Consider the following 12663-nt stretch of genomic DNA (forward strand, 5'->3'; position numbering starts at 1 on the left):
ACCGACCGAGTAGACACGGGAGATAGTTGACTTGGAGTGAGCAATAGATTGCTCGGTGCTCGCAACTCTCCCTTAGTGGCTGAACTCCACTGGAAAGGAGCTAATCAAAAGTCGCCCCTGTGTTCAAGCGCTGAACAGCAGTGGGAAAGCGGAGCTCACGGGTCACGGGGAGTTCTAGCCACATGTATCATTGGCTCATTAGTCACCCTTCTCTTGCTCTTCCTGTCCCATTTCTTTTTTAAGGTGTGACAAAGAAAACCTTTTTTTTTTTCCTCCTGTGAAAACTCTTAAGTGGAAAGTTTAATACCGCACATCCCTCCTGGCAGAGCGTAGCAAAGCACTATGGTTTTCTGAAGGCCAAGCGGTTTTTTTTTCTCTGGAGCTTCCTGCTTGTGACTGGTGTGGGTGTTTTCTGGGGATAAGAATGGGAGTGGCCACACTCAGGAGTGACTGCACCTCTCTGATCTGCATATCTCTGAGGAGTTAAGTGACTTTCATAATGGAATATTTCATGTGTGTTTCTCGGGCTTGGGAAGTGACTGAAACCCACAGAGAAATTTGGTCGGTAGAGTGACATGGAATGCACTGGTCTTCAAACACAGTTCTGAAAACCTGGAGCATTGCTGCCTACAGTTAACTTTAAGGGTTTGCCCTAAGAAACTAACTGTGAGAAACACACCCAAATCTATAAATTCTACCCCGCTGTCTCTGAGAGCCATCAGGTGCCTGGAGCTCACTGATCATGGACAATTTAGCACACACTGCAGTGACACTCCACAGTGCTTCACCTCTTTATCACATGGACCCCCAGCTACTGCCACCCAGTGGGAGATGCTGGGCTGGTGAATGAGGGGGGGGGTCTTCCTTACAGGCTACACATAGCTCAAGGGCCTTCTCAGAGCTCGTTTTAATGACTGGCCCCAGCCCCCTTTTGATCTGGATTTCTTAGTTTGTTTGTTTGTTTGTTTTTATGTAATTGTTTCTAAGGTTAGGCTAAGACCTAACAGTGAAAAGCCAGAAACAGGTATAGAAAATAGTGATAGTGATTAAAGACACCCTATCAAAGAGGAGTTGAAGAAGCCCTGCATTGTTTTTGTTTTTTGTTTTTGTTTTTTTGAAACATTTCGCTGAACAGTGTAGATCAGCAGCATAGAGTATGTTTGGAAGGGTTTTCTGGTTCAAAACCTGCGTATGATATTGTTAGGCTTGAGCTACATGAACAGTTTTGTGGCTGATCGTCATCACTGTGGTTGCTTTCTTGTTCCTCTGTGCAGACTGTGAATCCAAATTAAAGTTTCCCAGGGACCTGCAAATCCAGCCAAGGCTGCAAAGGGTATTTCCTTAGCCTCCAGGCATGGATTTACTAGTCAGTTTTCACCTTTCAAAGTCCCTGAACTGAGCGCCACACCCAGTTTTTTGCTTCTCACTGCTTGGACATTCTAAATTTAGTTCCTTATCTGTAAAGTGGGATGGTAATTGTCTTCAGGCTGCACCTTATTGAGAGGTAACCCAGAAAATGCCCCGCTGCCATGTTAGCATCTGTGTGCTGTCATTTTATGGGTGCTGGTGGAATGCCTGATGGTGAAGCCCAGGCCAGTCAGAGCGTACAAAGGTTTTCTGGTAGCATATCAGTTGTGGGATTCTTTGGAAATTATCAGCTAACAACGTTCTGCATGTGGCTGTTAAAGAGCTCTTGAAAAGAGACCATACTTAGAAGTGGGGTTCCAAAGTGAGGAGCTGTCCTCTGCCCTCAGGTGCATCCGCTGTTCCAGAGGATTCCTTCACATGTGTTCCCCCTATTCGTGCAGAACGACCCTTACTATACCCCACACATGAGCCTTTGCACTGCGTCTCACCAAAGAGGGCATGCTGTGGGATGAACGCAGCAGCATTAATGTCTTGATTATTGTTTCCTCGAGGTACCACCTCTTTCTAAGTCTCCCAGGACTCTTAGCCCACATAGGAACTGAATGCACTGCACTGCAGCAGAATCCTTTCTGAGACTCAATGGTTCTTTGTTGCCTATGCCATCTTTCTCATCTTGGCCAGGATTCTTTTGGCCACAATTCAAGGAAACCCCATGAACTTGATAAAACAAGAGGATGACTATCGTCTCTGTATAGTTAAACTTGCCAGTGGTGCCCAACAGGGTTCCAGGTATTTCCAATACGATGTGGTTCAGGGGCTCAAACAGACCCCACAGGTCTGGACCTCCACTCTGTCATCTACCACTTGGCTCTGCTGTATTGGTCACCTGCTGCTAAAGAACAAGTACTCTCAGACTACTGGACTACAGACACACAGTTGTCATGCGCATTTCTGTTGCTCCAGAGCCTGGATGTGCCTTATCCAGGTGTCTGCTCAGGTTGTCTTACATGGCTGTAGCGCGTCAACCCTGACGCCTCACCTGGAAACGAGATTCAGGATGGATTTCCCTCCAGCCCTTGTGGCTGTTAGAAGAATTTGCCTCCTCTTGGGCTGGTGGGCTGAGCCTCATTGTCAGTTGGAAGCAACTTTTACTTTTTCATCTCTAGGCTGGGTTCCAGTATACCAACTTCTTCCAAAGAAGAGTTTGCTAGTAAGGTGGAAACTTCAGTCTTAGAAAACATAATTATGAAAGTGACAGGTCTTCTGGTCTCACTCATGGGCAGAGTGAAGGAGTTATCAAGGGATAAGGGCCAGGAACATTTCATGCATAGAGTGAAGAGATGGGACCAGGAATAAGGAGACATGTCATAGTCAGCCAAGAGCCGTCACTATAGTGACAGAGGTGACCATGAACTCTTAACCTGCGTCTTCACAAGGCTATCAGTTCAAGCAGATAGAGCACTGGCATCCACTTAACCACAGAAGGACTGACTAGAAGGTGGTAGAGTGTCTCTACTAGTAGTAAGAATACGGAAAGACCAGGGTGGAGAAACCTATAGAGCTGACACTTGTCGAAGTTGACCACTGATCTCGACACTAGATTAACATTGCACATAAAGCATCAGGCTGGCTGGATGTAGGACCTCTGCCTGTGCTCCAGCTACGACAAAGGGAGATAAGGGACTCTGTGTTCCTCACGGCCCTCAAGAGGTGGGGTTGCCATCCAATAGCTGACTGTGAGTATCCACTTATGTGTTTGCTAGGCCCTGGCATAGTCTCACAAAAGACAGCTATATCTGGGTCCTTTCAGCAAAATCTTGCTAGTGTATGCAATGGTGTCAGCGTTTGGATTATGGGATGGATCCCCGGATATGGCAGTCTCTAGATGGTCCATCCTTTCGTCACAGCTCCAAACTTTGTCTCTGTAACTCCTTCCATGGGTGTTTTGTTCCCAATTCTAAGAAGGGATCTGCAACCCTATAGGTGGAACAACATTATGAGCTAACCAGTACCCCGGAGTTCTAGACTCTAGCTGCATATGTATCAAAAGATGGCCTAGTCGGCCATTACTGGAAAGAGAGGCCCATTGGACTTGCAAACTTTATATGCCCCAGTACAGGGGAACGCCAGGGCCAAAAAGTGGGAGGGGGTAGGTAGGGGAGTGGGGGGGGAGGGTACTGGGGACTTTTGGGATAGCATTGGAAATGTAAATGAGGAAAATACCTAATAAAAAATACATATATATATATATATATATATATATATATATAAAAGAGGTGGGGTTGCTTCTTTGATTGACATTGCTCTGATTTGAGCCCACACAGGGGAATATATGCCCCTACCTGTAGTAGATGTCGAATGTGGCAGGCAGCATTTCAGAACCTCATAGCTAATGGCTTCTGCATCCTTATTTAACATTAACAGATATACCAATAAAGCTATTGAGGAAACATAATGTGATATCGATAGTATGCTTAGATCTCTGAGTCATATAGTAGGTAGGACATTTCAATTTTCATAGTTAAAAAGTTTTATTCATTTTTGATATAACTATAAACAGAATTTGCTTTCGCTGAAAATTTAGGCTAAACTTAGAGTCCAGTTTGCTTCTCAGGTTTTGGTTGAATAAATGCATTTGGAGGTTTCTCAGGGTACCCGTGGTCACCATCTTGTCCCACATGACTCTCGTATGGATGAGTAAACTGCCTTATCAAATGAGTAAACTGGCTTGTATTTTCCTTGAAATTTATTTATTTTTATTTTACATGGCCCCTTATTCCTGCCCCCCCCCCACTCTATGAATGAATGTTCCTGGCCATTAGCCCTGATAAACCCTTCGATCTGCTCTGCATGTTTGCCTGCGTATTTTATGTGTACCACATGTTTGCAGTGCCCTGAGACCAGAAGAGAACATTGAATACCCTGAAACTAGAGTTACAGCTGCTTGTAAGCCATTGTGTAAGTGCTCTAAACTGAACCTGCTGAACCTCTGTAAAAACAAAAATTCTCTTAACCACAGAGCCACATTTCTCTTGCCTCTTACTAGATTCTTCTAAGTCCAAAGAACTTGTAAATCTTTTGAAGTAAGCTCATGTTTCCTTACAGGCATTTGCCAAGTTATACCTACTCATGTAACAATACAATACATTCAGTAAAACCAACTTAGCAGGAAAAGGAACAGATGTCATTTCTATTCAGTAATTTATGAAGTGTAGAATCTTGGCTACTCTTAAAATATTTTCTTAACTGGCCTAATATATCAGCTGATGCCTATCCAGTGGAATTAGAATTTGGGGTTAAGATAACAATCTTTAATACATTGGAATCACCTGGGGGGTGGTAAAAAACAACACCAAAATTACAAACAAAACACCACCAAGGTCCAAGTAACTTTAGAAACCTCCTCACGAGAGTCACACATGCCGCTAGAATTGAAAACCAGCAGATCAAGACGTAGACCTGGGAAGGACTGCTTACCCGCACATCTTACCATGTGTATTGTGGGAATGCAGAAATCATGGCCACCACCCCATTGCTGAATCTGTCTCTGTCACCCCATCATCTTGAACTCCCATTACTGGATGTCAGCTTCTTCCTGCAGCTGCAGCAAACACAGGTACCGAAGGACCAGTCATTGCTCATTCTGAAAATCCCTTCAAAGGGCTGAGCTCATGAGATCATCATCTGTTGGCTCCATCACAGTAGCGCACTTGGAGATCAGGCTGTAAACAATCCTACTCAGTTTTTCATTTTTCATTTACTTTCTGGAGGTGATGGGGAAAAGTCTCAGTCATGTGGGCTCCAGAAGTGTTTCTGTCTGTAGTGAGAGCAGATGGGAGAACGTTTCCTCATGCCAAGCCGAGTTTACACTACCAGAGCACGGTGTGGAAGTGATCATAGCCTCTTTCAGACATTCTCATTCCCATGTGTGATTCAGTGATGGGGGACGTTTTTCTTTATATCAGTTCAATATGTTGTAGCGTTACCAAGAATTCTAGGAATGTGGGCACAGTACACTCACATGAGAAATGCTTTGAAAGAAACATTTTTGAGGTCTCATGATTAAAGGTCATGAATTAAAAGAAACATTTAATAAGCATATTCCAGGTGGTAATCCAGTGTTTTCCATCGGAACAGTGGTTTTGGAAATGTACAGGGCTGTTTTTAGTTGTCATAATGATTAGTAGGGAAGCCACTGATGTTTGTTGTAATGGGGCCAAAGGTACTATCTATCTTACAGCTTCCAGGACAGCCCCTGCAAGAATGGTCCCATAAGTAAGTGTGCATGCATGTGCACCATCATTCCCCTACACTTACGTTCTGTTGAGAGACTTGTACAGGTGAAAAACCTACTTATGATTATTTGAGCCAAAACCTTAATTATGCTTCTTATATATCACAGAGAACTTTCTGGGCATAGTTTTAATATATAATGAGCCAGAGTCTATTGAGGGAAGCCAAGGCAGGAGCTTCCACTGGACAGGAACGTGGAGGCAGGAGCTGACACAGAGGCCATGGTGGAATACTGATTACCAGCTTGTTCCTCACGGCTTGCTCAGCCTACTTTCCTATGGAACCTAGGACAACCAGCCCAGGGATGGCACCACCCACAGTGGGTTGGCCCCCCTCCCATCAATCTCTAATTTAAAAAATGCCCTACAGGCTTGCCTGAAGCCCAATCTTTTGGAGGCATTTTCAAAAAAAAAAAAAAAAGTGGGTCTGGGTCATGTAGCTCAGGTCCCTGGCTTGGGTCACACCGCGCTTTGTACAGTCCTCCGGTCCACGCTCGCAGACTCTCCGCCACCATGCCTATGTTCATCGTGAACACCAATGTTCCCCGCGCCTCCGTGCCAGAGAGGTTTCTGTCGGAGCTCACCCAGCAGCTGGCGCAGGCCACCGGCAAGCCCTCACAGTACATCGCAGTGCACATGGTCCCGGACCAGTTCATGACTTTTAGCAGCACGAACGATCCCTGCGCCCTCTGCAGCCTGCACAGCATCAGCAAGATCGGTGGTGCCCAGAACCGCAACTACAGCAAGCTGCTGTGCGGCCTGCTGTCCGATCGCCTGTACATCAGCCCGGACCGGGTCTACATCAACTATTACGACATGAACGCTGCCAACGTGGGCTGGAACGGTTCCACCTTCGCTTGAGTCCTGGCCCCACTTACCTGCACTGCTGTTCTTCGAGCCTCGCTCCATGCAGTGTTTATCCACCGGTAGCGATGCCCACCTTCCGGCCAGGAGAAATAAATGGTTTATAAGAGAAAACAAAACAAAAAAAAACAAACAAAAAAAAAACCATCCAGTATACTACCTCTGAGAGTGCCAGCTCTAAATCCTACAATGTCACTTTAAATGACACTTGAGGAAGCACCCCACGCCCCTCCGTGGAAAGTAAACTGTTTCCTTACACTTACAACTTATGGTTTCTGTGTCTGTCTGTCTTTGTAGCTTTCCATTTATTGTTTTATCTGCTTTATAAGCTTCAGGAGACAGTGACTGTTTTATCTTGTTTATATGGTAGTCAGTCGATAAATATTTGAGTAAATGAATAATTTCTTATTGAGCCAGTGTAAGGAATCAATCCTGTCACCTGGCATAGGCAGGTGGAATCTGCAGCTAGGGAGTTTCCAGGCATGGTCCGTGATCTTGGAAAGGCTTTTCTACCTTTACAGGGCTCCCATTTTAGGATTTGTTGTTGTTGTTGTTGTTGTTGATATACTACTATACAAGATTTATTATGACGATTTTGTACATGTATGTTGCCTTAGTGTTTTGTTGCTGTGAGGAGACACCATGACCAGAGCAACTCTTATAAAGGAAAATATTGAATTAAGGCTGGTTTATAGGTTCAGGGGTTTAGTCCATTATTCTCATGGTGGGAAACATGGCATAATGCAAGTAGACATGCTGCTGGAGGAGGAGAGTCCACATCTGTACAGGCAAGCAGCAGGAAGAGAGACAGACTGACAGACAGATAGACACTGGGCCTGGTTTATGTTTCTGAAGCCTCCTGTGACACATCCCCCTGTGACACACTTCACTGAGACCAGACCTCCTAATAGTGGCACTCCCCAGTGACCAGGCATTCAAGCACATGAGTCAGTGGGCCATTGCCATTCCCATGCACCACATATATGCTATCATCCTTTCCTTATTTCCACCTGCTGCTCCTCTTGTCCACCTCTCAAGCAGCCTCCCTCGGCTCTCAGGAGACCCTTATCTCTATGCAGATCACATTTGATGAGCCCTAAAGTAGAATTCCTTAGTAGCGGTGTGTTGCCAGTCCGGTGTCTGCAGTCGGCACTGTGTTGAATAAAACAAAACAGCCAGCACGGGCATGTTTCCTGTGTAGCCTTTGGAGAACATCAAAAGGGAGCAACTGTACCTGTAGTGCCAAAGGTAGTAGGGGGCACGGTAAAGCTACTCACAGACCAAGTCCTTCCCACACTCCATGGCCAAAAATACATGCTGGTTAAGTGGGCAGGGAAGACATCAAGAACAGAAAATAGGCCATTTGGGGACAGTTTATCTTGGAAAGAAACTAAAATATTCTCCTGTGTCATTAATATTCAAAACTGTCAGAAACCCTCACTTTCCCGCTCAAGCACCGCTAACCTGAGACCACTTATTCAGTTCCCCGAGCCCCAGAGCTTCTGATCAGCTTGGTCCCCAATTGGTGTTAATAGCTTTTACAGGAGAAATTATGGCAAGGACAACAGGCCCCTTCCCTTATTGTGTCCAACACTGTGTCCCCATCAGCTCCCGTCCTTAACGATGTCATCAGCTCTGCTCACACCGTGAGATGGCATTTTTAGTAATACACTTCTCCTGCTTGCTTTGAGAACACACTAGCTGTGGAGAGAATTTGCCATTTAACAGGGGAAGACTTCTATAGCTTGTCACAGCTTTCAGTCAGAGCTTCGGATTTTGATACTTTAATAGTGGCACATGAGAACAGGAGTGTTTTTACATAACAATTTAGCTCAGCCTTACAAATGTCCTCTTACAGGGCAGCAATTAGCTTATGGTGATTTGCTCCGTAGGAAATAACACATTGGTATTAATGCTGTCTGTATATCATTGACACAAGTCTGTCATATCTTAATCTTAATTTTGCTCAAAAGTCACCTTTTCTCCATTTCTCCATCATTATTCTTTTCTTTTCTCTTTTCTTTTTGTTTATTTTTTTCTTTCTTTCTTTTTTTTTTTTTTATCACAACAGTAGAAAAAGTAGCTAACTTCAAACTGATACTGAGAAGTGGGTCCATTGCTGTGGTAAGCTCGACTTTTTCATGTGAGTCTCTGGGCCTTTGGAACTTGTTTGAAGGAGGACTGTGGAAGATTTGGGGACTTGGGGCTAGGAAAGCCCTTGGGTACTGACAGCAGGGATTAGTGGACCATTCTGTGGGTGCTTGAAATACAGGAATATTGAAGAGAGATGTGTACTGAGGTTGCCCAGCCCTGGAGGTGTCAGGAGGGAACAAGTACTCTAGGACTGGCTTGACAGCCATTTGTATGATATTCTGTCGTGTTCTTCTGTGGTCTAAGTACACAGCAGTGACAGGGGTGTGTGCTCTGCGCCACTCAATATTTCAAGTGTGACACTTGGTTTTATTTTATAGAGCCTTACAGACAAGAGACTGCCTGGAGTTTCATTGTTGGAATCAAAAGACTATGTGGGCTTTCCAAGTGGGACAGAGGGTATTTATTCTGCAGGATTAAATGGCCATGATCTAAGAGGACAAGAATGGGAAGCTTAGAATTTAAAAGTAATGTGTTTGAGTAAATTTTTTTTCTTGTTGAATCATTTAGCTTTATTTACAGGACAATGGGGAAGGAGTTGTTGACCAGAGCACAAGGCACTCATAGTCAGTTATTATCCTGAAACATGAAACCAGCATCTGATAAGAATTATGAATACTGGATACTCGAAGCACACTCCACATCTGTAGGCATATTTATAGGAAAAAGAACACACAGTCTTGGTGGCTCAGTTAGTCAAATACTCTTTCAAGTATAATTTGTGTGAATTTCTTCACTTGAATTAAATATACAAAATGCTGACAGTTGTATTAGACATTTGAGGGCTGTAGTACACACCTTAGTTAGTTTCCTTTTAGAATGGGTTATTTCTGACTCCATGAATTGATACACCACATTATATTCTTCTGGCTTCCCCACATGTCTTCATCTTGTAATATGTGAGGGTATACAAGTAAAAGTTTAATGAAAACTTCCCAACATTATCACATATTCAGAGTTTCTCCCAGCATTAATAGTTGACATAGTCTAAGATTTAAACATTGCATGAAGGTTTTCAAAAGTTTTTCATCATCATCATAATTCTGTAGTTTGCAGCCTTAATTTTTGCAAAGAATACACCCTGAATAAAACATATGCCACCACATTCTTCCCAGCAGAACTACTTTCCCCACAAAAAATTTTGTTACACGTTTTCTCTGAACTGAAATGAAGTCAAAGATTTTTCATCACACATTGTATTTGTTAAGATTCTGGCCTGTATATATTCTCTGTTACATCCTAAGAGATAGGCCAAAAGTAAAGTATTCACTCCTTCAATATATTTGAAATGTTCCTCTCCTGCATACATTCTCTAATGAATTTTAAGGGGAAGGATTGTGATTGGTTAATATTGATTGTCAACTTGATAGGGTCTAGACTCAACCAGGAGACAAGTATGCTTGCGAAGAATTATCTAGGTTAATTAAAGTAGAAAGACCCACCCTGACTATGTTACTCTTGGCTGAATTGTGAGCAGTTGCCTCAAACTCCTACCACCATGACTGGCTGTTCCCTCAAAGTATGAGCAGAAATAAGCTCTCCCTTCCTTAAGTTGCTTCAGGCAGGAGTTTTGTCTCAGCACCGAGGACAGTAATGAGGACAGTCATTACACTATGTTTTCACTGAGAGTGGGCAGTACAGTTGAAGATTCTCCTGTCTCTCTTCCCTAATTCCAAGGCTCCCTTTCTCCTCCCAAAGGTAAGCTCCCAGCTCAGTCTCTTCCACTCAGGATGCCCCCCCCCCCGTGTCTTCAGTAAAAGGAGATGCTCTAGTGAATGGTGACAAGCTGCAAGAAGAGTCACAGTACCTTAAGAGAAGCTGTATTTCTTTCTCTGTGGGAAATTTCTCCCTTTTGAGTGTGGTGTGAGATTCCCAGGTCTGATTAAGATAATGATCTCTTCTTTTGACTTTAAAAATTAACACTTCCTTATAGCATGAATGGAGTAATAACAATAGCTAATTTTCTTGTGGTAGGACCTTTGTGTCACTGCTCATGGTTGCTGGATGATGCTCTTTTAATGATATGAGAGCAATTGGATTATAACTTAAACTTCTGAAAACCCATTATAAAGATAAGGAGTTCATTTTACAGTATTATGCTCCAAACTGTAAATGAGATTTAAGATTAATTGTCTAATAGGTTGGAATTTAAATTGAAACCCTCTCCCATTTTGTTTTATATCTATATGATTGACCATGAAGCTTGGCTTAAAAGGTTTTCAAAATTACTGATTCCTTAAAATTAAGTCCTTTTCAGTTAAATTGAAACCATTTTCTTTTGAAATCAAAGCCAGCTTCATTTTGTACCTTTAAACTACCACTTTCTCACTTCTAACTAGGTGGAGTTGTGTGTTATCCTTGTTGATGGCTGAATAAATTATCACAAACAGGGTGGGAGCATCCTAACAAAAAGCTCAGTTCTTCCCGTCTTTCCCATAACACGGCAAACACATGACCAATCCCACATTTGTATTATCAGGTTATAAATACCATGATGTAGACCGTTGATGAAAATGACAGCCTCTTGGCCAATGAGTGTAGCTGGGTGTATGTTACAATGAAGGAGAAGGAACAGCCCTGGGGCAGGCAGAAGAAAGAGGGAGTTCATGACTTCTGACAGAACTTGAACTACAGGTCACCAGGAGTGTTTGCATGTAGGGAGATGAGTGATGGGTCCTGAGGCTGAAGGGAAGAGATGGCCAAGGCAAGAACTGGAATGTGTGGAGGTGTTCTGTAAGGAAGCCAGCAGATGTTACTTAATGACTTGTCTTGACAGAAGACTTCCACTGCAGAGGCACAGAGATTTAAGCAAGGGTATTGCAGTTTAAATGTTTGACATTAGTATTCGTCTGTTTGCTTCCCCCTTTTTCTTTTCTTTTAAGGTAGGCGGTGCTGAGTTAAATGGTGCTCAGTGTAAGGAGCTCGGTGTGGAACAGAGCATGCAGACTGTGACTAATTGGCACACACTGGGCTAATGACAAGACAGAATGTCTCTAATCAGCAACTGAGCAAACACTCACAAAAGCTCCCTTCCCTCCTAGGACTTCCTTTGCTGGGCACCTGGCCGGCATTCTGGTTGGACTGATGTACACGCAGGGGCCTCTGAAGAAAATCATGGACACGTGTGCAGGTACAGAGCAAAGCACCTTTGGGCTGGCAGCAGGTGGAAGCTCATCTTCCCACTGATGTGCACAGAAGCAACCCCAGGATTCCTTACAGTTTATTTTAGAAACGTCCTAACATACTCAGATTTCTCTTTAAACCAAGAGATAACAAGATGACTGTCATGTATCTCGCATTGCTCCACGAATGAGAATGGAACCCCAAGTTTCTATTCTGAGGTATTCTTAAGGTGCAAATGCTGGTATAGAATTATACCCTCAGCCCTAATGTATTCACAGAAAACCACAGTTTTCCTCAAAGCGTTAGTTGACAATAACATATTTGTCTATAATATTTCTTGAATTAATAGATTACCTGGTAAGGTTACAGAAAGAAACCAGGCCTAGACTGGAGTGGAGGGCCAGTAATTTGCAAAGTACTGAATGACCACTAGGCCCTTGGTGGGCAAGGCACTCCATTCACCAGAGGCGAAGCCGTGCCACTATTCTCTGGAGATTTGCTCGATGCTTTTTATTTTCCTTGCCCTTTTTCTTTGTTTTCTCCCCCTCTAAATTGATGTTCAATGAAAATGTTTTATTTAGTAGTGAATGCATTCAGACCCTTTAATATAAAATACTGTACTGATTTTGACTTGTAAGGCAACTATTCTGCAAACACTTGTTTTATAGACCATGTGCATTCTAATACTTCATCTTTTATTCATAGGAAATCTTCTGAGACTATTTTACCTTTTCTTGAACCATAAATAATTTGTTTTCACAGTTTGTGCGGATGACTGTTGTTCTTGAGAACCATATAATATTCATGACATTTGAAAGCTTTCAGGGTACTGCTCCACGGCCTGTATTGGCAGGTTGTGTTCACT

The 12663-nt window shown here is 43.3% G+C and overlaps 1 protein-coding gene and 1 pseudogene across 2 annotated transcripts in view; both read left to right on the top strand.

Annotated features, from left to right (window-relative positions):
* Window positions 1-12663, top strand: part of Rhbdd1 (rhomboid domain containing 1) — a 119511-nt gene that overhangs the window by 42197 nt on the left and 64651 nt on the right. For both annotated transcript variants that reach the window (XM_021173374.3, XM_021173369.3), the window contains exon 4: window positions 11717-11805. In XM_021173374.3, coding sequence (XP_021029033.1) covers window positions 11717-11805 — 89 coding nt within the window. The remainder of the gene's footprint in view (window positions 1-11716; window positions 11806-12663) is intronic.
* Window positions 6107-6571, top strand: LOC110302583 (macrophage migration inhibitory factor pseudogene; annotated as a pseudogene).

Source organism: Mus caroli, unplaced genomic scaffold (genome assembly GCF_978045245.1).
Source record: "Mus caroli unplaced genomic scaffold, Mus_caroli_1 scaffold_1, whole genome shotgun sequence".
NCBI lineage: Eukaryota > Metazoa > Chordata > Mammalia > Rodentia > Muridae > Mus > Mus caroli.